The 25,619-nt window shown below is 48.5% G+C and overlaps 1 protein-coding gene and 1 long non-coding RNA gene across 3 annotated transcripts in view; both read right to left on the bottom strand.

The window, feature by feature from the left end:
• Window positions 1–692: 692 nt before the first annotated feature.
• LOC144276761 (uncharacterized) lies at window positions 693–15,940 on the bottom strand. Its single transcript, XR_013348332.1, has 3 exons — window positions 15,826–15,940; window positions 10,659–10,801; window positions 693–1,240 (listed from the first exon to the last, which is right to left on the bottom strand). It is a non-coding gene; the product is annotated as an uncharacterized LOC144276761 (long non-coding RNA).
• Window positions 15,941–22,823: 6,883 nt separating this feature from the next.
• LOC144276758 (transcription factor HES-5-like) overlaps window positions 22,824–25,619 on the bottom strand; it is a 34,184-nt gene continuing 31,388 nt past the window's right edge. For both annotated transcript variants that reach the window (XM_077837043.1, XM_077837042.1), the window contains exons 4-6: window positions 24,491–24,994; window positions 24,087–24,267; window positions 22,824–23,951 (exon numbers count right to left, since the gene is read on the bottom strand). In XM_077837043.1, coding sequence (XP_077693169.1) covers window positions 23,710–23,951; window positions 24,087–24,267; window positions 24,491–24,553 — 486 coding nt within the window. In that variant the 5' untranslated portion in view covers window positions 24,554–24,994 and the 3' untranslated portion in view covers window positions 22,824–23,709. The remainder of the gene's footprint in view (window positions 23,952–24,086; window positions 24,268–24,490; window positions 24,995–25,619) is intronic.

The raw sequence follows: 25,619 nt of genomic DNA, 5'->3' as shown, positions 1-25,619 counted from the left end.
ATCTCAGCAGCATTAAACCTTCTAAATTTCTTGCGGGGGCAGAGGGGAGGTTGGATAAATGGAAAGAAAAGGGAAGGGGGTGAGGGAGACGGGGCAGGAGAAGGGAAGAGGGGCAGGTGTGGAACAGGGGAGGTGACGAGACTTAGGCTGTAATGCAGACAGAACTTGTGTTGCTCAGGAATGTGAATAAACCACCCCCCTGAGCAACATAAGTAACACAGACATAAGCGCTCGTGTGCACAGCACTATGTCGGCGGACACATGTAGCTTCTGCCATTTGTGGAGGTGGTTTTATTATGCCAAAGGGGGGAACTCCCTCCCGTCTGCTGTGAGTGGGTACCTGGGACGGGCTACACTGAAAATGCCACACTCAGGGCAAGAAATAGGGCAGACAATCCCCAAGCTGGTGGTTATTTCTATAATCAGATCAACCAAGCCAGTAACACAAATGGCTTCTGCAGTACCACTGTGGTTAACCAGAAGCCAAATACAGTCCCCCTTAGGCATTCCAGCCCTCAGCTCCCAGCCAGATACTAATCCCAGAGGATCAGGCATATACCCCACAGGTCAATATGAATCTCAGATCTTACCCAAATATCAAGCTGTCAGCCAATCCTTTGTAAACTATCGAAAGATTTATTAATAAAAGAAAAGAATAGAGTTACAAATGGTTAAGGAACCATATACCTACAAGTGATTGCAAAGTCCTTATATTAAGTTTGTAGAAGAGATGGAATAAACTGCTGGTTTGCAAAAGAATCTCTGGAATCACCCAAACAGATTGGGGGTCATCAATACTTCTTCAGAGCCTCCTTGTTAGAAATCCAGTCCAGAGAAATGAAGCAGGAAATGAAGAGAAAATGGAGATGACTCAGGGGTCTTTTATATCCTCTGCCATGTGCTTGGAATTTTACTGTCCCAAACAAAGCCCAGAGCCCCTGTTTGTGGAAAGTTACTGACCCAAGCTGGAGTCCAGAGTCACATGAGCATATCACATGTCCTTCCACAGTTTGCTGACTCAGGGGGGTGGCCATTGGCCCCTGGCTGTCTGAAGCATCCTCAGGAAGAACTATCCGGAGGGGATGAGTTTCTTCAATGGCCCATTGTGAGAGCTGTTTGTCCTTGATGGGCCATCCACACATAGCTGTCTAGCCTTGATGTAAATTCTATCAGGGTGGGGTTGGGTTGGCCAACAACACAACACATGTGTAAGATCCAAGTACACAGCCAATATTCATAACTTCAGATACAAAGTGATACATGCATATAAACAGATAATCATACTTAGCAAATCATAACTTTTCCACTTATCAGAGGGGTAGCCGTGTTAGTCTGTATCTACAAAAAAAACGAGGAGTCCAGTGTCGCCTTAAGGACTAACAGATTTATTTGGGCATAAGTTTTCATAGGTAAAAAACCCACTTCTTCAGATGCATGGAGTGAAATTTACAGAACAGGCATAAATATACTGGCACATGAAGAGAAGGGAGTTACCTTACAAGTGGAGAACCAGTGATGACAAAGCCAATTCAGTCAGGGTGGACGTGGTCCACTCCCAATAATTGATGAGGAGGTGTCAATGCCAAGAGAGGGAAAATTGCTTTTGTCCTGAGCCAGCCACTCCGGGTCCCTATTCAAGCCCAAATTAACTCTGTTAAATTTGCAAATGAATTGTAGCTCAGCAGTTTCTCTTTGAAGTCTGTTTCTGGAGCAGCTTTTCCACTGACACCTTACATGATACAAGCTGTATAAGATCCATGGCAATTGTGGGACAATGGTAACACCAGTGATAGAAATGGTCTCCTTTCTTACCCACAGCATCACATCAGCATAGAACACCTTCACCAGACGCACTGCAGTGGATTGGCACAGCTGCGCCGCTACAGCGCTAGACGTGTAGACGTGGCCTTAGAGGGAGCAGAGGAAGTCCAGTCAGAACGGTACTAAGTTCTTCATGGGTTGTTTGCATATCTGTCAGCATGTCCAAGGAGCAGCCAGCATCACTCTTGTTTTTAGTGATTTTAGTCAGTGTCACTCTCAGATTGTTCCTGCTTTGATGTTTGAGCTTACAAAAAGTGTAGGTGAATTTTTACTGGGATTAAAAATAAATTGTAGAAACATTTCACTCCCCCTTGAACACTGCAGGGGAATGAAAGATCTCGTTGTGTACTAACAACTTTCTGCTGCACCTTAAAAACAACAGAAAATCATGGAAATATTTTTCTTGGGCTTAGCATTGGGTCTGAATTTGAGTGGACACCATTCCTTAAGTGCAGGTCTGTGTGGACAGCAGAGATTATTCCCAGGAGGCGTCCACTTCCTCTCGGTTATTACCTTCCTGACTTGGTTTTATAACATGGTACTTTTCTCTGAGGATCTCAAAGCACTTCTGCAAAATGTAATTTTTGCAAGCAGACCCCTGTAAGGTACTGAAGGCTGTTATCCTCCTTGTACAGGGGGATGGAAACTGGAGACACAATGCAGTGAAATAACTTGTCCAAAAGTCACTCAGGAAGGTGCAGCACCAAGAAGAGAACCCAGTCGTCCTGACTCATAGTTCTCTGCTCTACCCACAATGTCACATGCTGTCGGTGCTACTAGTGACATGTAAACTAAGGGTCTGGCTACACTACCATGGTTACAGAGGCTCAGCTACTGTGCTGTTGTGTAGCTGCGTCCTACATCGACAGAAGGGGTTTCCATCAGTGTCATTAACCCATCTCTCTGAGAGGTGGTATCTAGGTCAATGGTAGAATTATTCCATTGACCTTGCTGCATCTACAGTGGGGGCTTAGATCAACTTAACTATGTCACATAAAGGGCACAAAATGTTTACAGATGTGAGTGATGACATTAGGTCCATCTAATTTTCAGATGTAGACAGGCCTAATGCAAAACTGGAACAAGCAGTAAGAAACAACCATGTGTGAAGGTAAACCGTGTGTGAAGGTAAACTATACTACACCAACCTGCTATGAAGCAAATCGTCCTACTGTAAGTAACTGCTGGTATCTTTTTCATGTTATGTTACACACGAGGAAAAGAAAACGGGAATGATGTAGGGTGCATTTGAAATTGTTAAAAGGTGAAAAAGACAAATTTAGCCCGTGGTTTCAGTTACACGGAGAAGTAAAATACAAAGTGCACAAGTCACTGCTCTGATATAATTGTTGTATTAAATGGGCAGATATAAGGTCAGATTCTCTGCTGGTATAGATCGGCTTAGTTCCGCAGAGGTGAATGGTGTTCATCAGTTTGCACTAGCAGAAGATCTGCCCCATAAAGTCTGAATTGGTGTATGTGACTTGTCCCCTCATCAGCCGCTGATCTCCCACCCACGGTTACAAGCAACAAGAGCTTCCTCTTTGTTTTTGATAGCTGCGGAGAGATTCATTTCCCTTTTTGCTGCGCTCGTCACACTGGACATGTGAGAAGGGCCATGTGAGCATTTGTTAAGGGTACTTTCCAGTTTTCCACAACTGGGGCAGATGGAGTCATTCACACAAGGCACCCTTGTTAGGGTCAACTACTCTGAGGGTTTTCCCCGGACTCCACCCCACAACTGGACAAATCTTTAATCCTGCTTCACCTCCTTATTTTGCCCCGTTTCAGCTAGCTGGCTGCAGACCCTCTCTGTGCTATCCCTGTATATCCTCCCATGAAGATTATCTCTGGTAGGAGCAGACACATTTGAATGGGGGGAATTATGCAGTGGATGAAGTTCATCTTTCCTGAAACACAGAGGGGCTGATTCTCCTTGGCCTTTTGACCCGCTCTGGCCCATAGACCACATCACCGATTATTATTTATTATCTGTGTTGTGGTATCACCTAGGAGTTTCAGTCATGGACCAGGGCACATTTGTGCTAGGCACTGCACACGCACAGAACCAAAAGATAGTCCCTGCCCTAAAGAGCCTACAGTCTAGGCCAGCGGTGGGCAGACTTTTTGCCCTGAGGGCCACATCTGGGCATAGAAATTGTAGGGCGGGCCATGAATGCTCACAAAATTGGGGCTGGGGTGCGGGAGGGGGTGAGGGCTCTGGTTGGGGGGTGTGGGCTCCGGGGTGGGGCCAGAAATGAGGAGTTCAGGGTGCAGGAGGGGACTCTGGGCTTGGGTGCAAGGGCGGGTGAGGGCTCCAGCTGGCAATGAGGAGTTTGGGGTGTAGGAGGGTGCTCCTGACTGGGACCGAGGGGTTTGGAAGGCAGAAGGGGGATCAGGGCTGGGGCAGGGGTTTGGGGTGGGGGAGATGAGGGCTCCGGCTGGGGGTGCTGGCTCTGGGGTGAGGCTGGGGATGAGAGGTTTGGGGTGCAAGAGGGTGCTCCGGTCTGGGATCAAAGGGTTTGGAGGGTGGGAGGGGGATCAGGGCTGGGGCAGGGGGTTGGGGCGCGGTGGGAGGCTCAGGGGTACAGGCTCTGGGCGGTGCTTACCTCAAGCGGCTCCCGGAAGCAACGGCATATCCCTTCTCCAGCTCCTATGCGGAGGCATGGCCAGGCGGTTCTCCATGCTGCCCCGTCCGCAGGCACCCTCCCCTGCAGCTCCCATTGGCCACAGTTCTCGGCCAATGAGAGCTTTGGGGGTGGCATTTGGGGTGGGGGCAGTGTGTAGAGTGGAGTTCCCTGGCTGCCCCTATGGGTAGGAGCCAGAGGTGGGCCATTTTGCTGCTTCTGGGAGCCGCATGGAGAGGCCCCAGACCCTGCTCTCCAGCCGGAGTGCTGGAGCGGGGCAAGCCCCAGACCCCACTCCCCAGTGGGAGCTCGTGGGCCGGATTAAAACAGCTGGTGGGCTGGATCCAGCCCGCGGGCAATAGACTGCCCACCCCTAATCTAGGCACAAGATGAGACAACAGATCCAGACAGACGGACAAATGGAGGTGCAAAAGGAAACACTGAGACAATATTGGTCAGCATGATGAGCTGTAGTCTCACCACACCAGCAGCCTAACCACTGTCAAGATTTTTGTTGGTGCCATGGCGCAGGAGGGTTTTGAGACGGGATTTGAAGATGGATAGTGAGGTAGCTTTATGGATGTTTATGGGGAGCTCCTCCCAAGCATGTGGGCTGCAGATTGCCTAACAAGCCGGGTGTGGTCCTGTTCTCCATTACCTCTCTTCACCAGCGTGTCTGCCAAAGAACCAGAAGTGAAGAAAATGGAGAGCACCACTAGGAAAACATTAGAGCAGGATAAAACCTGCAACAACCTACTACCAAAGCAGGATGGAGAACCTACAACCCCCCAAGCCACAGCTGGTGTGTCTGTCATCCTACAAATTGTATGTGTCTGTCCTCCTACAGATTTTCACTCACTCACTCACTAATTCTTACAGTGCCCCCAGGAAGTGACTCAACATCATGATCCTCAATTTACAGAGCGGGAAACTGAGGCACAGAGAGACGAAGTGATTTGCCCAAGGTCACTCAGCAAGTCAGTGGGAGAGCTGGAAACAGGACTCTGGAGTTCCAGGTTCCCAGTGCCTTGGCTGATTCCTTACACCACATGCTCAGCACACAGAGGTCCCTGCAGTTGGGGGTCACTGATCACAAGCGTGGTTACACTGGGGCTTTAACAACTATTCTGCCTCTACCTTGACTCACACCTTCGCCATGACATTCGTACTCTAGGTAGCTTCCCTCCTTGCCCCCCATTCCAAATCAACTGCCAGGCGTGCGCAGAGGAAGTTGCCTATTGCTAAATCTTGCTCTGCCCGACTCCCCCCTTTTTCCTGTCTGAGATCGGAGGCCCGGAGGCATTGTTCTTTACTGGCCCTGCACGTCTGCTGCAAAAATACAAACCTCCCCTTCATTTATTTACTGCTGGGTTAAATCAAAATTGCAGATAAGGCAGCTCCTCGACTGGCTGAAGTTCTGCTTTTCTAGGTAGGTATAAACACAGCTTTACCCCTACACGCCCCAATTCTACTAGCTCCTGCCATACAAGCACCTTACTCAGGTGATGGAATCCAAGGGTGCAAGGGAATCTGTGTCAACTGACAGAACCTGCCAATCAAGCTACAGTTTAGCAGAGCTGGTGGGCTGGGTAGGAGGCTGGCAAGAAAGAACAGAGGAATTCTTTGGTAAAACCCTTCTTGCCCAGAATGCTGTCATCTCAGAGTGCCACAGAGAAGTTTATACCTCTCTGTGTGTTTCTTTAAACGCAGATAAACAACCCATCAAGCTGGGAGTGTCAGGGTAATTTGTGGATTCTTTTCAGTGCTCAGACTCCAAAGTCCAGTCATTGCTGTGTGTTAATGTGTTAATATCTAACTGGGTAGGTTACAAGGTAAGTAACTGACAGCTCTGAGGAAAGGGATGGTTCAAGGAGTGAATTTTGGATCCTTCCTTATTCAGGGCATGTCTACCCTTGCCATTTAAAGCAGAAAAAGTCCCTTTTTTGTGCAAAAACCATTGAAGCGTCTACACTTGCCAATGAAACCACCTCCATGAGAGGCGTACAGCTCTTAGTGATGATACTTTTGCAGTGATGTGCAAGTGAAAACACGTTCTTCCTCTTTACAGAGCTTTTAGCACCTGCAGCATATCCCACAGTGCCTAGGTGACCACTCTGGCCAGCAGCTCTGCTGCTTTGACCCCAGGTAAACAGACATCCACCCCTCCCCCTGTAAAGCCTTGGGAACTTTGAAACTCCCCTTCCTGTTTTCTTGGCAAGTGCTCACTTATTGTCTGGCCAGGTGACAATGCCTGCTCCAGGGAGCAAAGGATCCTCTGCTTGGAGCAATGCTGAGCTACTGAAGCTGATCAAGAAAAGGAGTACTTGTGGCACCTTAGAGACTAACCAATCTATTTGAGCATAAGCTTTTGTGAGCTACAGCTCACTTCATCGGATGCATACTGTGGAAAATACAGAAGATGTTTTTATACACACAGACCATGAAAAAATGGGTGTTTATCACTACAAAAGGTTTTCTCTCCCCCCACCCCACTCTCCTGCTGGTAATAGCTTATCTAAAGTGATCACTCTCCTTACAATGTGTGTGATAATCAAGGTGGGCCATTTCCAGCACAAATCCAGGGTTTAACAAGAACGTCTGAGGAACAGTGGGGGGGAAAGGAATAAACAAGGGGAAATAGGTTACTTTTTTAACGAATCAACCATTCCCAGTCTCTATTCAAGCCTAAGTTAATTGTATCCAATTTGCAAATTAATTCCAATTCAGCAGTCTCTCGTTGGAGTCTGTTTTCGAAGTTTTTTTGTTGAAAGATAGTCACTTTGAGATCAGAAATCGTGTGACCAGAGAGATTGAAGTGTTCTCCGACTGGTTTATGAATGTTATAATTCCTGACATCTGATTTGTGTCCATTTATTCTTTTACGTAGAGACTGTCCTGTTTGCCCAATGTACATGGCAGAGGGGCATTGCTGGCACATGATGGCATATATCACATTGGTAGACGTGCAGGTGAACGAGCCTCTGATAGTGTGGCTGGATTTGTGCTGGAAATGGCCCACCTTGATTATCATACACATTGTAAGGAGAGTGATCACTTTAGATAAGCTATTACCAGCAGGAGAGTGGGGTGGGGGGAGAGAAAACCTTTTGTAGTGATAAAACACCCATTTTTTCATGGTCTGTGTGTATAAAAACGTATTCTGTATTTTCCACAGTATGCATCCGATGAAGTGAGCTGTAGCTCACGAAAGCTTATGCTCAGATAAATTGGTTAGTCTCTAAGGTGCCACAAGTCCTCCTTTTCTTTTTGCGAATACAGACTAACACGGCTGCTACTCTGAAGCTGATCAGTGTTTGGGGAGAGGAGGCTGTGCAGGGACCCAGGATGCCCCGCAATCACCACACCCCACCTTCCCACAAGGCCTATAGTCAAAATGGAGACAGCTGCACTGTGGGATGGCTGCCCTCCGTGCGCTGCTCTCCTGGGAATGGAAGTTCTGTAAATGTAAACACTCTCTAACGCCTGTGGAAGTGAGTGACTACACAAACCAGTGCTTTTCTTTCACCGGTTCACTGTCACCCTTGAAACTGACAGGGCAAAAACTCTCAAAGTGTAGACATAGCCTTAGTGGTCAGAATCCCCCTCAGTCTGTCAGAGTCCCAGTGGGCTAGGTAAAATGAGCCACCAGTGAAAACACCCTTTATGTTTAAATGGGAAGTTGAGAGTCATGAACGTCTCCATCATTTTCAGTTTTATTTTCAGGATGAGAGAACTGGGGGGTTTCAAGTAACTGTGGGTGGGGATTATGGGTCACTAAATGTGAAACAATTCCAGGCAGAGCACTGATATAGGTTGTTTCTTGGTAATGTAGCTGCCTCAGCTTTCCACCCATCACTGCCTCCCTTCTGCACACCTGTGAGGTGTGTGCCAGGGGAATAAGAGCCACACTGCTACAAATAAAAGCTGCCAGCTAAGGTATGCTTGTACAGACAGAGCTGACCTAGGCTTGCGTAGCCCTGTCCCTGGATAGATTTCAGCTTGCATTGCTCTGCCAGGGCTAGGCAGTCAGAGATGTGATCACATTGCCTGCTGATGTTATCCTGTTGCTGTGGAGTTTCACAGCTAGAATCCCCTTTGCTTGTGGCCAACATTGATCACTAATTTAGGTCGTTTACAGGCAGGAAACCCACCACTGTTTTCTACCATGGGGGGCTATTATCAGTGGCCCCTGGGAAGGCAAGAGGACTGTCTCGTTAAAGTGCAGCCCAAGCTGAGGCTAGCTGGTATGTGCAGACTCTGAGCAGCAGTGTCTGGATAAGGGGGTGGGTTCCTGTTTGTGCTCCATGGCAACCAAGCTGCAAATGATGCCAGCTTTCATGCCATAGCTCATCTCCATGGCACTCCATCTGATCGCTAATTTGATCTCTGCCTTAGAGCAGAGCAGTGTCAGGGCTGCTTTAAGTTACTCTGGCTTCCAGGTGCAGGGTTTTAATGGCGCTGTAGACATGCTCTCAGAGTTGATCAGACAGGGCAGGGCTGACAGGTCACAGAGGAAGGAGTCAGTTACATTGCTACATTCTGGGAACTGCAGATGAGCTGATAAGATTCAACAGCTTGCCCAGCTTAGTGCTTAGTCAGCAGCTAAGTTAGCCAGCAAACAGCCAGGAACATGAAGAACTGGGGCGTGTGCCTGCCACTGGAGAACGGAACTTAATGACAGCACACTCCAGCTCTTTCTGTGTTCCAGGAAAGGGACCAGCCTGCCTTGTGTGATGGCCTGAGAGTCAGTTTATGTGTGTATGGGGGTAGGGGGGTGAGAAAACCTGGATTTGTGCTGGAAATGGCCCACCTTGATTATCATGCACATTGTAGGGAGAGTGGTCACTTTGGATAAGCTATTACCAGCAGGAGAGTGAGTTTGTGTGTGTGGTTTTTGGAGGGGGGTGAGGGGGTGAGAGAACCTGGATTTGTGCAGGAAATGGCCCACCTTGATTATCATACACATTGTGAAGAGAGTTGTCACTTTGGATGGGCTATTACCAGCAGGAGAGTGAATTTGGGGGGGGGGGGCGGAGGGTGAGAAAACCTGGATTTGTGCTGCAAATGGCCCAACTTGATGATCACTTTAGATAAGCTATTACCAGCAGGACAGTGGGGTGGGAGGAGGTTTTGTTTCATGATCTCTGTGTGTATATAATGTCTGCTGCAGTTTCCACGGTATGCATCCGATGAAGTGAGCTGTAGCTCACGAAAGCTCATGCTCAAATAAATTGGTTAGTCTCTAAGGTGCCACAAGTACTCCTTTTCTTTTTGCGAATACAAACTAACACGGCTGTTACTCTGAAACCTGTCAAAAGGGATAGGAGTACTTGTGGCACCTTAGAGACTAACCAATTTATTTGAGCATGAGCTTTCGTGAGCTACAGCTCACTTCATCGGATGCATACCGTGGAAACTGCAGAAGACATTATATACACACAGAGACCATGAAACAATACCCCCTCCCACCGCACTGTCCTGCTGGTAATATAGGACAGTGCGGTGGGAGGGGGTATTGTTTCATGGTCTCTGTGTGTATATAATGTCTTCTGCAGTTTCCACGGTATGCATCCGATGAAGTGAGCTGTAGCTCACGAAAGCTCATGCTCAAATAAATTGGTTAGTCTAGCTATTACCAGCAGGACAGTGGGGTGGGAGGGGGTATTGTTTCATGGTTTCTGTGTGTATATAATGTCTTCTGCAGTTTCCACGGTATGCATCCGATGAAGTGAGCTGTAGCTCACGAAAGCTCATGCTCAAATAAATTGGTTAGTCTCTAAGGTGCCACAAGTACTCCTTTTCTTTTTGCAAAGACAGACTAACACGGCTGTTACTCTGAAACCTGTCGAAAGGGATAGATTCATTGTGACAAAAACCCAACTTTCACTAGAGGTTTTAACAGCTGTGAATAAATCAGCCTTGAATTTGCAATCCCCAGAGGACAGCAGCCACTTCTGAGCCAAAACCCAGACAGCGGAGAGACGAGGGTGTAGGGACTTACAAATATCCTCCTGACACCTCCTGACCGCAGGCACGCAGTCAGCCTGAAACACACAGCCAGTGAACCTTGGCTGGGCGGAAATTTGTCACTAGGACTATTCTGCAATATGTCTAATTGGTGAGGTGCTACCCTATTGGAATCCGAGGGAATGGTGGGTGGCTAAATGGGAATGTATACATCTAGGAACAAAGGATGTAGGCAGTACTTACACAGTGGGGGCCTCTCCCCTGGAAAGCAGTGACTCGGAGAGAGATTTGGGGGTCCTGGTGGATAATCGGCTGAATACGAGCTCCTAGTACAACACTGTGGTCAGAACAGATCATGTGATCCTTGGGTGCATAAACAGGGGAACCTGGAATAGGAGTAGAGAGGTTATTTTACTTCTGTATCTGGCATTGGTGTGACTGCTGCTGGAATAGAGTGTCCAGTTGTGGTGCCCACAATTCAAGGATATTGATAAACTGGAGAAGGTTCCGAGAAGCGACACGAGAATGATGAAAGGATTAGAAAACAAGCCTAATAGCGATTGAGCTCCTTTAGTCTATCTATTCAGCTTAACAGAAAGGAGGTTAAGTGGTAACTTGACTACAGTCTATACGTACCTGCATGCGGAACAAGTATTTAATAATGGGTTTGTGAACCTAGCAGAGAAAGGTATTACACAGGGATCGGTAATCTTTGGCCAGCAGCCCGCCAGGGTTAGCCCCCTGGTGGGCCGGGCCAGTTTTTCTACCTGCCGCGTCCGCAGGTTCGGCTGATCGCAGCTTCCACTGGCCGCGATTCGACGCTCCAGGCCAATGGGGGCTGTGGGAAGCAGCGTGGGCCGAGGGATGTGCTGGCCTCCGCTTCCTGCAGAGGGCTTATCCTGGCAGGCCGCAGGCCAAAGGTCGCTGATCCCTAGCATAACATGAGCCACTGGCTGGAAGCTGGGGGCTCAGGGCTGTCCTTAGGATTTATGGGGCCCTATGCAGTATTATTAAACTGGTGCCCCTATGCTCCACTGAAGACGGTCACCAGCCGGTGCCGCTGACCCCAGTGTGTCAATGGGGCACAGCCACCACCCCCACCCGTGGACCCCCAGAACCTTCCCCCATTGCTGACACACCCCAAGCTTCGTACGCAGCAGATGCCGCGGCAGTGGCTCAAGGCCGGCTTCGCGCTGTCACAAGGTGGCTGCATCCTGCCAGAGCCCACGGCCCTCCTGCAGCCCCCAACCACTCCGGGCTCACCACGAGCATTTTGACAGGAAGTACCAAGCAGTAACAACAACAATAATACGTGTGTGTGTGCGACAGAATGCGTATGTGAATGTGTATGTGTGTGTGAGAGCCAGCGCATGTGAGGGGGACAGAGAGAGGGCCAGTGTGTGTGTGTGGCTGTGTGTGTGTTGGGGAGTGTGAGACTCTGTGTGTGTGTGTGACAATCTGTATGAGGGACTGTGACTCGTGAGAGGCAGAGTGTATATGGGTGTGAGAGACAGCGCGTGTGCGTGCGTGTGTGTGTTAGGGAAGTGAGAGAGACAGTGAGCGCACTGTCACTTTAAGTCCCCCGCTCCATTCTCCCCCCCCCACCCCCGCTGACTCACGTGGAGGTTTCGGTCCTCCTGTCCTGGCCCCGCCAGAGACCGAGCGGCGCCCACAGGCAGGGTCCAGGGAGGGACTCCGCTCTGAGCGGCGGTGGGTCGGGCCGCCGCGCCATCAGTGACCGGCCGCGCTGCTCTGGGAGAAGCCCGCCGGCCCAGCGTGGGGACAAGGCCAGAGAAGAGAGGATTCCAGCCACGGTCAGCGAGGGGAATGGTGCCCCAAATTTTCGGGTGCCCTACACAGCCGCATATGCTGCGTATGCCTAAAGGAGCTGAAGCTAGACAAAGTCAGACTGGACAAAAACGGTGTAAATTGTTAACAATGAGAGTAATTAGCCACTGGAACAATTTATCAAGGGTCATGGTGGATTCTCCATCGCTGGCGATTTTTAACTCAAAATTGGATGTTGTTCTAAAAGATTGGGGCAAGGAATTATTTTGGGAAGTTCTCTGGCTCGTTATACAAAAGGTCAGACTAGATGCTCAGAATGGTCCCTTCTGGCCTTGGCATCCATGAATCTAGGTTCCTCTATCCCCAGCTGTGCCACAGATAGTGTGCGTGGCCTTGCCCAAGTCACCTAATCTCTCTGTGCCTTCTCTAAAGAGGGGATGATCATTCTCTCTCTCTCACTCTAGCAATTGGATCACGTTCTCTTACATTTTGTCATGTCTTTTCTGTTTAGGCCTTGTCTACACGGCCACTTTACAGCGCTGCAACTTTCTCGCTCCAGGGTGTCAAAAAACACCCCCCTGAGCGCTGCACGTTTCAGCGCTGTGAAATGGCAGTGCAGACAGTCCACCCGCGCTGGGAGCTATTCATCTCCTGGGGGTGGTTTTTTTACAGTGCTGGGAGAGTGAGGCTTCGTGAGGACATGCCCTTAGACTAGCTCTTTGGCAGGGACAGCCTCTTAGTATGTGTTTGTACAGTGCCTAGCACAGTGGGCTCCTGATCTCAGTGGGGCTTTAGGGGCTACTGCAATATAAATAATACAAGGGAAGTAGCCTCAAAAGGTCTGAATAAAGACCTATATTTCCAGAGGTCGGACCCACTGCTAGCCCTAACCCCAGGGGAGAATTGGTGTTTGGAGATGGTTTTCTAAACGTTCATTTGAGTGATTTAACTTTGTCTCCTAAGCCTGATCTTCCCCTTAGACACAATATCATGCTCTGAAACTGCATACAGGCTGCAAAAGGTGCTCATGTGTGCACCGTGGGTTTGAATTGCTTCAAAAAGTTCGAGCCGACCCCTCACATGCACAGGAAACTTGCATACTTCACAGAGAGTGCAAAGCACGCTGCAGCACTACAATGAAGACCAACATTGTACTTGTGGCTTCCTTGGTCGGCGGCTTTGAGAACGTGTTCTTCAGGAGCACTGCAAGAAGGCGCTTCCGTGCAATGGACAGATGTGCAGTCAAACCAGAGAGAAAGCTGCTCTTCAACGTTGCAATCCAGATTTGTGCCTGAGCCCCCGCCTCAAAACCAGACAGTGCAAGGTGAGCGTCTTATCTAGTGTTCAGCTTGAGGCATGCTAGCTGAAACCCTGTGCACGCACCCATCACCCATACAGACTCAGATAACTGGGTAGGCACCCCTGTGTCAGACACAGCCCAAACCAATGTAACAAGCAAGGACTGGGTAACCATGCCACTGTCAAATGCCTACAGCAGGTCCGGTGTTGATTCTTGCTCAGGAGCAGATTGTACCTTTGCAATCTGCAGCGTGAAGGGCAGCATGTAGCTACCCCACCCCAGGAGCAGAGCAGAGAACAAACTGTGTCTCAAAGACCCACTTCCTCCCTTGTGCTGGGAGGAATGAGAAAATCACTTCACCTCTTTTCTTGGACCTATTCCCCATCCAGACAACTATCCTAGCTAGCAAATGGGGAGGGAGCAGCCCGGACTCCTTCTTCCTCCCCCCTCCACCAGCTTGCAGCTCTTTATCAGGTGGGTAGCCCCTGCTCTCCCCACCTCAACCAGATCATGATTTTGGGGAGAGGGGGGAGGAGTAGGATTTATTGCCTTGAGTGGCTGACAAAGGATGTTGCAGTCTAGTCCACTACGAGAGCGTATAATATTTGCTCATTTATTAACCTGCAGCCAGGATCTGAATAGCTGGTCGGGGACCTTCTCACTTGGACACCAAAGCTGGCCATACAGATTGGAGGGTAGCTCCCTCTGGGAGTGATGGTGCTGGAGCGAGGACTGACTCCTGCTCTCTTTCCCATCTTGGTTCGGCAGCTCCCAGGCCTAAGAACTTTTGTTAGAATTTGTTAGTATTAATGAAGCCACCCACGTGCTCCTGTCATTCTGATTATGCTAATAATGGCTCTGACATTGCACCCTCTACGGCCTTGGGCAACTCCCTTAGCCAGTCCTCCTCTGTCTCCCCATCAGGGAATGTGATTATCACAGGAGAGGCATTTACGTTGGTTGTAGCAAACGCTGGGGACATGATCATCTGGAAATGGGCTGCCTGTGTAGATTTCAGCATCTCTGCTCTGCCCACTATAACCCCTGATTCCTAAGGCCAGTTGTGCCCAGGGAATAGCACCCAGAGCACAAGAAAAGGCAACATCTCTACCATTTTGCTCTCTCCCCTCCCCACCCCCCCCACCCTAACCTTCTTCTGGGGTTTATTATGCTGTGTGTTAACATAGCACATAGGAGTCTTGTCATGGCTCAGCCCCCTCCCCCGTGCCAGGTGCTGTACAGGCACAGAACACACAGACGGTCCCTGCCCCACAGAGCTGCCACTGGACTCGTCAGCTGAGCCTCAACCCATGGAGATGGACAGAAAGACGGTGCAGGCCCAGGAAGCCATGAGACAATTAGAGACGGCTCTAGCTGGGCTGCTGGGTGCAACTGTACCCCAAGACGTCACACACCCAGCCCTGGCCCCCCTAGAGGGGGCAAAATCACCCTCCCAAGCACCCCTATCTGGGTCTGCTTTTAAAGGTGCTCCAACAATGGGTTGGCTACTCTGCCTAGTAACAAGTCTCCCCTAGCCAATCGAAAAAACACATTCTGTTCAACCTCCTCTACCGATTACAGCGCCAGAGGAAGAGTGAAAACAATGAGGAGTCCTTGTGGCACCTTAGAGACTAACAAATTTATTTGGGCATAAGCTTTTGTGGGCTAAAACCCACTTCATCAGATGCATTAGAGTGGTTTGTCGACCTGGCATCATGGTCACCCAATCACAAAAATACACCAATGGAAAAAATCAGGCTGGGCCTGCCTACATTGCTAACCTGCCTAGCAACTCCTCTCTAAGTGTCTCTAAGGCCCAATAAAAACAGGGTAGATTTAGCCCATCAGGAAGGGAAGTCAGGTGATTGATAGACCAATATTAACCCCTTGTGAAGGACAGTGGTACTGCACGTTTCATTCATGCCTTTTCCCTGACTCTGGGATCAGATGCAGACCCAGAGATTCTGAGTGTGGCAATAGATGAGTCAGGGGGCCTCAGGCCCTGGGAAGGGGTTTAGCCCTCCCCCCTCCACACACACACACACGTGGTGCATGGCGAGAATCAACAGCTGGATAGTACATGAGAGATGATGGGCAGCGTGGCACTATGCTGAGCAGGGAGAAGTTGTGTTTGATGCAATGGAGCTGGGGAGCCAGTCACGTGGTAAAAGCGATAAGCCAGGGAAATTATCTTTGCAGCAGCATAGATATAAGCAGAGGAAGATTGCGTCACAGCATGCATTGCACGTACCCCTCCTATCCTGTGCAATTCACCTTAGCTAAAGCACAGCTCCCTAGCATTCCTATTGAACAGGCCCTCACCTGCACGTGGCTCTAGCTGCCACACAGAAGGCTGCACAGATCCTCTGATGAGTAGGTGAGCATCGTCATCCTTCCAAGAAGTCACTCCTCAGGAAAGAAATTTGGATGTGCATCCTGGAACATCACAATGACTGTTCAAACATTTCCTGCAGGGTCCGCCCCGCTCTCCCACTAGGGGCATTTCTTCTACAGGGCTTTGCTTCCAGGAGTGGCTCCTGGCTGAGTTCATGAATAAGAAATAACAGCACAAGTACCAAATATCCCCCACCCTGCAGCCTGTCCACACTCCATGGCCAGAGTGCCAGGCTGTCTCACTAACCAGTCAATCCTGGGTCTCTAATAGCAGCTTCTGGCTGCTTTGATAAGCCGTATTAGTCTGTATTCGCAAAAAGAAAAGGAGTACTTGTGGTACCTTAGAGACTAACAAATTTATTTGAGCATCAGCTTTCGTGAGCTAGAGCTCACTTCATTGGATGCATTCGATGAAGTGAGCTGTCGCTCACGAAAGCTTATGCTCAAACAAATTTGTTAGTCTCTAAGGTGCCACAAGTACTCCTCTTCTTCTTATAAATCAAGAACTTCTGCATACACTCTTCTCTCTCACACATACACCCACGGGCTGTGGAGGAAAAATGTCTCTTCAAACATAGATAGGAATTCACTAGAACGTTGTCCTTTCAAAGCAGTGTATCATACAACTTGCCCAGGGTTACACAGCCCGTCAGGAGTAGAGATTGTTTATAACACCACAGCCCCGAATCCCAGTCTTACTGCTCTAACCACTCTGCCCCAAGCTCAGAGAAGAGACCAGGAGTTCAGACTCACAATGCACCGCTTGCCGGAGGCCATGGTTTGGTGGGCAAGCAGAGGAGCTGATTTTTCCAGTCTTCTGCTTTAAGCTTTAAGTCTTTTCCAGGCTGTGTTCCACAAGGCAAACAACTGACATTTTCCAGGTTTTGGCTGAAATATTTCAAATGTTGATTTTTTGAAAAAATTTGACATTTTTCCTAAGGGGGGGGGGGACCATTTTCTGACCAGCTCCAATAAAAATGTTATTCTTAGTCTTCATATGGCATCTCTTGCCCGAGGCTCTCAAAGCACACACACTCACAACAGCCCTTTGAGACAGTGAAGTGCTGTTACCCCCTTTTCGCTGCAAGGTACATGCTGGGCCACAATGAGGTGAAGTGACTTGGCCAAAGCCATGCAGCAAGTCAGCGACAGAGCCAAGAGCAGAACCAAGGAGTCCTGATTCACACCTCTTGCCTCTAACGGCAAATCAATATTGCCACATGAGTTTCACTGTTGTGAGGAAGGAGCAGTCAGAAACTGTTGTACATTCAGTTAAAACATATGACAGGAAAATATTATTTTAAAAATAGTATTAGTGAAGGGACTCATTTATTCTAATTGTGTTAATCGTGTCTCTGACACTGCCACTCTCCGTGGACTTGTCCAAATCACTTAACTTTTCTGCCTCAGTTTCCCCATCTGCAGATGATAATTATCAGGGGGACTAAGGGTCTGGATCAATCACAGCAGAAGCTGGTGGTCTTTGAAAGTGGGCAGGAGAAACTGAGGCTCGAATTGACATTTGATACTCACAGCCAATTTACAGCAGCAGGTATGAAGTCTCTGATTCAAAATAAGGCAGGAAATATCCAGCTCTAAGAGGCTGCCACTGATTATCTTTGCATAGGACAAACACTCCAAAAGGGCTATGTGTGGTTAATAAACGGGGATTAACATAATTGAGGATCCGGGAGAAAGGAGATAAAACAAAACCAGAACTGAGTAGAAAAGCTGGGGGTCCTGGAGCCCTGACAGCCTGCTGTTCCGCTTACCTGCTCTCTGGCCCACCGCCCGTCCTGCTCTCCACCCTTCCAGCCATGGTTCCCAGGAAGCTGGCAGGGCTGAGTGAAGTATAAGTGAAAGTTTTCTGCATGGGAGGTTTGTGAAACTAATTTCTGCCCTTTTAAATAACAAATAGACTATTTGGAATAACAGGGATTTGCAAAAAGAAAAGGAGTACTTGTGGCACCTTAGAGACTAACCAATTTATTTGAGCATGAGCTTTCGTGAGCTACAGCTCACTTCATCGGATGTAGCTCACGAAAGCTCATGCTCAAATAAATTGGTTAGTCTCTAAGGTGCCACAAGTCCTCCTTTTCGTTTTGCAAATACAGACTAACACGGCTGTTACTCTGAAACCAGGGATTTGCAAGGGTTAAATAACGGGAAAGAAACACAGCAGCAGGCAGAAGTCTGCTGGGATCTTCTAAACCACAGATCCTTCTCTCCTTTAATTATTTACTGTCATCTGTCGTTCCCGCCCCCAGCTGAGGTTCTCAGCGAGCTTTACAGATACTAATGATCTAAGGCCTTGTCTCCACTGGCAAGTTACCGCGCAGTAAAGCAGCTTTCTGCGCTGTACCTCCCGAGGTGCACACACTGCCAAGCCCCTTAGTGCGCAGAAACTCCTCAGTTGCAGCGTTGCAAAAAAACCACCTCGACCAGAGTCCTGAGCCTTAGGCCAGGTCTACATGGGCACTTTACAGCACTGCAACTTTCCCGCTCAGGGGTGTGAAAAAGCACCCCCCCCGAGCGCTGCACGTTTCAGCGCGGTAAAGTGGCAGCGTAGACAGTGCACCAGCGCTGGGAGTTACGCCCCTCGTGGGGGGGGCTTTTTAAAGCGCTGGGACGGATCTCTCCCAGCGCTGGTGCCACATTTCAGCGCTGCTGCGGTTGCTAATGAAGACGCACCCTTAAAGGGCAGAGGCTCCAGCACTGTATTGACAGTGTAAACACACGGAGGTGCAGAAAGCAATCAACTGGAAGTGTCCCATAATCCCTCAAGTGGCCCCTCTGCTCATTGTTTTGAACTCGACTGCCCTGGAGACATGCGCCCCTCCCCTTTCAGAGTTCCATTTCTGACAGCCCTTGTGGGCTGTGCTGATCTGCTCTGGGACACAAAGCAGACTGTTAATGTGGAATGCTCGTGCTGACACACTGTCCCCAAAACACACGCTCTCCTCCCGCCCTCCACACACACACACACTCTCTCTCTCTCCCTGTCACACATTCTGCCTCCTACCCCCACTTCAGTTGAAAAGCAGCTGTAATGTGGATGCGCTCCACCGTCACAAGGAGCACAGTGTGGACATGCAAGAGCGGTTTAATTCCAGCACTTTAATAAACGTGGTATAACTTGTTGGGCATAAACCTGCCAGTGTAGACAAGCCCTAAGACACACACACATATGTCCCAGGAAGGTAAGGTTACAGCTAAGGCTATGTCTATCCTGCCCACGTTACAGTGTAGCCGCAGCAGCGCTGTGACGTGGGCAGTGTAGTCACACTTTATCACTGCGTGAGAGCTTTCCCAGTGATAAAAAATAACCACCCTGAACGAGGCAGTATCTAGTGGTGTTTTCAGCGCTAAACTTTGGTCGTTCATGGGGGTGTTTTTTCATACCGCGGAATGACAAATTTTAGCGCTGAAAGTGGCAGTGTAGACACCGCCTAAAGCTTCTCTTCAAATACAAAGCCACAGCTCTGAATTTTTTCCTTTCAAAACAGGATGTTGTTGCACAAGCTGCTGGGGTTCGGTTTGATAAAAGGTCCAACATGAAGTTGTATCTCTTTCAAAACGCAAGCTAGCAGTATGTCCAGATGCTACACCTGCCTATACATCTCCCTGTTCTTTTCAACGCATTCCTCTCTCCTGGCACTGAGTGACAGACGTGCACAAGTAACTGGGGAAAAGCGTGAAGCTGACTATACACGAATATGGCCAGTATTTCTCAACAGCACTCAGCATCGCTTATAAGTGCCTAAATAATAGGGACAGATTTTCAAAAGTGCTGAGCACCCAACCTCTCCCATTTGCCCCCAAGTGCTGTTGAATGCACCAAGTACTGGGAAACCAGGGTCCTTCGAACCATGATCATTTCTGGGAGCCAGAAGTCTTGCCTCAGACTAAGGGTACGTAAAGCTGTGCAGACAGAAGTGAGAAGTGTTATAAAGCTGACGGCATTCCCTTTAAGGAGACACTAAGCATGGAAACTGAAAAACATTCTAGTGCCAGACCCTTTGGGGCACCTTGTGGGCAGCATTTGCAAATGTCGGTGTGAGGCATGCACCCGCAGAGCCCCACATTTCAGTGCTCCGAGCGAGTACATGCGTTGGCATGCGCTGAGATGGCTTGTGCCCACAACCGCCTGCCTGCTCAGACACTGCCATGACAGGTGCCACATAAAAACCTAGAGGAGAGCAAACCTAGAGTTCTCAAAGTTTAATGGGTGCATATGCATTTTTTACAGGATCCCCATTGTACTGATGCAGGAAGATTTCCCCTGTATATTTTACTGAATACCAAACTATCCTGTGTGCGGCACTGCAGCTTGTTGCTGTGGAAATGACTGTAATGCCATGAGTGGCGCACGGGGAGCTTACCTAAAATCTCCAGCTTCCACCTCCCCCCACTTCCCCGTGACATTTGCTCATTAAAATGAAACCGTGTCCGGCAGGTAACCACAGTGACTAATCATCAGTGTGCTGTGTACTATCCACGCTCTGCAAGACAGCTGTTGACCTCCTACATGTCTCCGAGGCCTCTCAAGAGACTAAACCAACTACAGCTGGTAAACAAACTCAAATCCCACCAGGCCAGCTCTAGACCCCAGTCTAGCCGAGAGTGTAGGGCACCTCCTCCTGTACAGCTGGCAGCCTGGAGGCGGAGAACAATTTGAGAGACACCTGGTGGTGGAAAAGGAGAACTGCTCTCTTGAAATCTAATTTAAAATCCTTGCAGGTGTTTTAGAGCCATAAGGTTAAAATACTCAGTCTGCAAAAGTAACAGCACAGACATTGTCAAATATTTTACTTTAAGGGCATGTATAGGTTATAAATAATACCACAATGCCGCATGATGGTGTAGTTTGTACACATGGGCGTAGTTTGGAGGGGTATAAGCGGGCATTGCTCCCCCAAACCGCAAGCCTCAGGCAGGCATGGAATTTTCTCCCATGCGCAACCCAGTTGGCCTGGCTTAGGGTGACCAGATAACAAGTGTTAAAAACTGGGACAGAGGGTGGGAGGTAATAAGGGCCTATATAAGAAAAAGCCCCTAATATGGGGATTGTCCCTATAAAATAGGGACCTCTGGTCACCCTAGCCTGGCTGGAGCTTCCCCCTGCCCCGAAACATAGAAGTCAAACTACACCTATGTTGGTACAGCAACATCTCTGCAGCCGAGGCCCAGTCTCTGCTTGGAAGACACGTTATTACTCGTGTTACGGTAGCAGCCTCAGCTGGGATGAAGGCCCCATTCTGCTAGTGCCGCACACACTGTAATAGACGTGCAGCGTTTATCTGATTGATTTATGAGGGCCCCATGGCCAAGGAATCCGAGTCACCAGCATCAGTCCAAAACAGTGTGTTACAAATCAACAACAGAATCGAATGGAACCCTCCAGTCCCTATCATTACAAAAAACAATCACAATCCTGCGGGAGCAAACGGTATGGCAGAGTTCCATGCTTTGTTAGCGAAGAATACAGTCCTGCTCAGGACATCCCTCTTCCCAGCAACTTCACACCCACTTACACTGCCTGGGTCACTCTCATGATTTGTTAACTGGGATGGCTGTAAAGGAATTAAAGCAGCTCACACGGAGGCTGCTGCAGATCTGGAAACTGAGCCCAGCCAGAACCTCAGGCAGTGATGTGAAGGCTCATGTTATAATCTTGATGTTCATAGAATATCAGGGTTGAAAGGGACCTCAGGAGGTCATCTAGTCGCATCCCCTGCTCAAAGCAGGACTAATCCCCAATTTTTGCTGGAGATCCCTAAACAGCCCCCTCAAGGATTGAGCTCACAATCCTGGGTTTGCAGGCTAATGCTCAAACCACTGAGCTATCCCTCCCCTAAATAAGCACTGCCCCTCTTCTGGGCCTTTCTAGTATTTTTTTAAAATGTAGGTGGTTTAGGTTTTCCATTTTAGCCAGTACATGGGATCTTTGTTGTGACACAGGCTTGGGGCACTTTTCAAAGGCCTCTGGCTTCTGGCACTTCACTGAACTGGAACCATTCATTTAAAGCAAGGGCCTCAGCAGCACTGGGTAATCCAAGGTGACCTGGCACAGGTTCTGGCCAGGAGAGGGCTTGGTACTGCATGGCATTGATGTTACCCTGGCTGGGAGGTGTCACTCTGGATTTACTGCAGAACATCAGGTAGGTAGCATAGTGGGCAATGGAGAAAATGAACAGGTGTGTCCCTGGAACCATGCTTTCCTGCCCAATGTACATCCTTTAGTCATTCAACAGCGTAAAGCAGGAGGGAGGAGAGCCCAGGAGCTTCCCTCTATTGTACTCTTTTACATCAGTTTTATGCCAGTGTAAATCCACAGCCCTAATTGATCAGAATCAGATCCCTGGATTTTAAGAAAGCCCAGAATGGCAGGAGTCGCTTGCCAGTGCGGATGCCTGTGCTCCCTGGGGCAGTGGTGTGGTGGCAAAACAGCTAAAGGGAGGCTGAGTGGGCCAGAGGTGTCTAACCTTTGCTTTCATCCCTGTAGAAACTGTGCGTGGTCTAGGAAGGACGGGACACTGGTTAAGGGTCAAACCTGGGGCTTGAGAATGGGGGGTTGAATTCTCTGCTCTGCCACAGACTTCCTGTGTGACCTTGGGCAAGACAGTGAGTAAAATAAGGGACTTGGAGACAAATGGGGATCATAGCACTGCCCCACCTCCCAGGGGTGTTGTGCAGATCAATGTGTTACAGGCGGTGAGGTGCTCCACTATCTCACTGATGGGGGCCCTGTCAGTGCCTAGGATAGGCAGGAACACGAACTCCTTTGGTTTGAAAAGTCTCCTCTTGCAATCACTGTGGTGGTGTTAAATTAGCAAAGAGCGTTTCAATGGCCCATGCAGCTGCACATAGCTGACAAGAAGGAAACCTAGCCAGCAGTTGCACACAAATGCATTTTTATTTCTCTCTACAATCATGTGATACAGATGCATACATGGTATGCACAGAGCCCACCAGGGCCATTCCCAAACATGGGAGAAACTCACCATCCACAATGAATGAAACCGCTCAGTACAGAGAACAATCATTATAATAATGAACATACTGGAAAGAGCTAGCCTGACAGCCAAAATGTATAACATTGAACCACCAAACCTTGCATCTACCTTCTTTTTTCTTTAATATAAAGCATTAAAATATTATTTTCCTAAACAGAAAAAGCAGCAAAATGGTAGAAATATTCCACATAGTTTTATCTAGTGACCTCTTGCTAGCCCTAAAGTGTGATGGGTGAACAGAAGCTAGGAATCTATCTTTGCTGCCATGCAAGCGCTGCAAGCAAACAGAGGGCAACAGAACTTGTAAAACCGTCCACCAACAGTGAGGTACTAAATTCGTCCTAAATTAAGAGTGAGCAAAGGTTGCTAAGAAAGCGGGAGCAAAGCGGAAAGCTTTTACAAGCAAAATTAGAGCATTCTCTCCTACAGAGACCGCTATCTGTTACAATCTTAACACAACTGTAACACTGATAACATTTAGCCACCTACAAAAACCTCCTTCATTATGAAGACACGCACCCCTAAACTGGGTGCCCTGGTGTACATTGCTGTCACCAGTGTCTGCACAGCTTAAATACCACTCAACAGAATACCTGAACCTTTTCCAGAGGATCCCACATGAAACTGAAGAATCAAAAGTATCCCATTCTTTCCACACATAAATAAAATGGGAAATAATATTCCCTACATAGAGAGGATCAGGGTGTGACTATCAGATGCAGTCACACCCATCCTCTGGAATATAAAAGACAAAGGTCCATAGAGCAAGTGTTTCCTGCCCCCCTCCTCCTGCAGTCTACCAGGGTCTCCAGAGAGCATTGACGTTCTTCAGGGATGCTTGCTTTGGGGTGTTCTGGGTGGAAGGGGAGCAGATGATCTCTGGCGCAGCCGACTGGCTCTTGTGGAAATGACTCAAGAGCTTGCTCTGTGTTTCTGTTTGGATTTTATGGAGAGACAGGAAATGAAAAGCCTCCTGCAGGCACCTGGAGTAGCCTTCCTTGAAGTCGAACTGAGAGTTTTTATGGATGGATCCTGCAGCTACAGAAGGAAAGAGAAAGGGGAGGAGAAAAGAGATCATGATTTAGACTCATTCTTCATGTCACTCTCTGGAGCTTCATACAGCACATCACTGCTTTGCACACAGCCAGGAGTGAAGCCAAGTCTGATACTCACTCTTTATCTGCAGCTGGCTCTGCTGTTTCAGGTAGCTAACAGTCATCTCCAGAATGTCAGCTTTCTCCAGCTTGGAGTTGGGTTGGTGTCTCTGGAACTCCTTCTCCAGCAGGAGTTTCAGCTGCTCAATGCTGCTGTTAATCCGGTCCCGGCGCATTTTCTCCACCACTGGCTTCCTGAGCTGCAAAAAGCAGGACAAAAGATTTGCTTAGAAAACATCCTAACTCTGCCACATCTCTGGACTGTTTGGGGCATAGTTTGAATGCATGTAGTTAGTTTGGGCCAGATCCTCAGCTGGTGTAAATTAGCACAGAAATAGAGCTACGCTTATTTGTACCAGCTGAGGATCTAGTCCCATCTCTTTCACTGAAGCAGTCAGCAAAGCAGCCTGTGCCGGTACTTACTTTGTTTTTCTCTTTTGGTGTCAGCAGGTTGTTGTGCTCCATGAAAACAGTGCTGGGGGCCATCTGTCCTGAGCTAAGGAGGCAGATCTCAGTCGTGCTGAAGTCCTGTGGAAGTGTGCTGCTGGAAGCGGACTCTGCCCTATATTTATACTGCACAACCTTGTTGAGAATCTGTGGGTCTCTGACTTGGTTGAGTTTCCCACACTCCAGAGCCAATCAGAGATAAGCAGGACAATAGAAGAAGCATCTATTCTTGCATGCTCCATCGCCAGTGAATAGCTGGGGGATAATGACCTTCTCCCAGATGAGCAGGTGGGGAGTGTGTGGTACGTGAAAGATTGGGATCCAAATTACATGTTAGAAGCTGGGAAAGAGCTGGCCCTCAGTGAGAAAAGGCTGCTGACTGATGCTGCAGATCAATAGCTTTCCGGGCACACACAATATTCAGTTCACATACAATGGTGAATGCGGGAGCCAGTTGCTGATGGCGGGAAAAAAGCTAATCTGTACAGAGGAAAAGATGGGATTGTATCTTTTTTGAAAACATACACACCCAGGCACACACTTCGGGCGTGCACACACACACAGACACACCGATGAAGGCAAGCAGCACACTTGCTCGAAGATCGCTGGGTTCACTAGCTGCTGAAAATAAACTATAGACTTTATTTTGCTAATTTAAAACCAGGGTTGTTGTTTTCTGTGGGTTTGTTTTAATAACAATGAGCCAGATTCTGAAGTTCCTCCTCAGTTGACATCAATGCAAGTGTTGCCTGACTCAAAACAGAGTGTGTACTCCATGGTCTGATTCAGGATAAGCAATGCACTTCACTGTGGGTACACACAGCTATACAGAGTGTTGTTATTTGGACAGTCTTGTGGTTAAGCAGAGGACTGGGAGGAAGGAGATTTGAGTTCTGTTCTCAGATGTACTGAGTGATCTTAGGCACTTCACTTCTGATCATCTCAACTTCCCCATATGGGAAAAATAGTCACAATAATACTTTATTTATCTGTTCTTAAATACGAGAGAGAATCCAGAGGTAAAAGGGGGAAATCTTAGTGGGTGCTGAATATATGTAATACTTCTGCATTTATGCATTACCTTCATCCAAGAATCTCAAAACAT

Source organism: Eretmochelys imbricata, chromosome 18 (assembly GCF_965152235.1).
Source record: "Eretmochelys imbricata isolate rEreImb1 chromosome 18, rEreImb1.hap1, whole genome shotgun sequence".
Taxonomy (NCBI): Eukaryota; Metazoa; Chordata; order Testudines; family Cheloniidae; genus Eretmochelys; species Eretmochelys imbricata.
The sequence above is the reverse complement of the archived record's forward strand: the minus strand, read 5'-3'. Positions and strand labels throughout refer to the sequence as shown.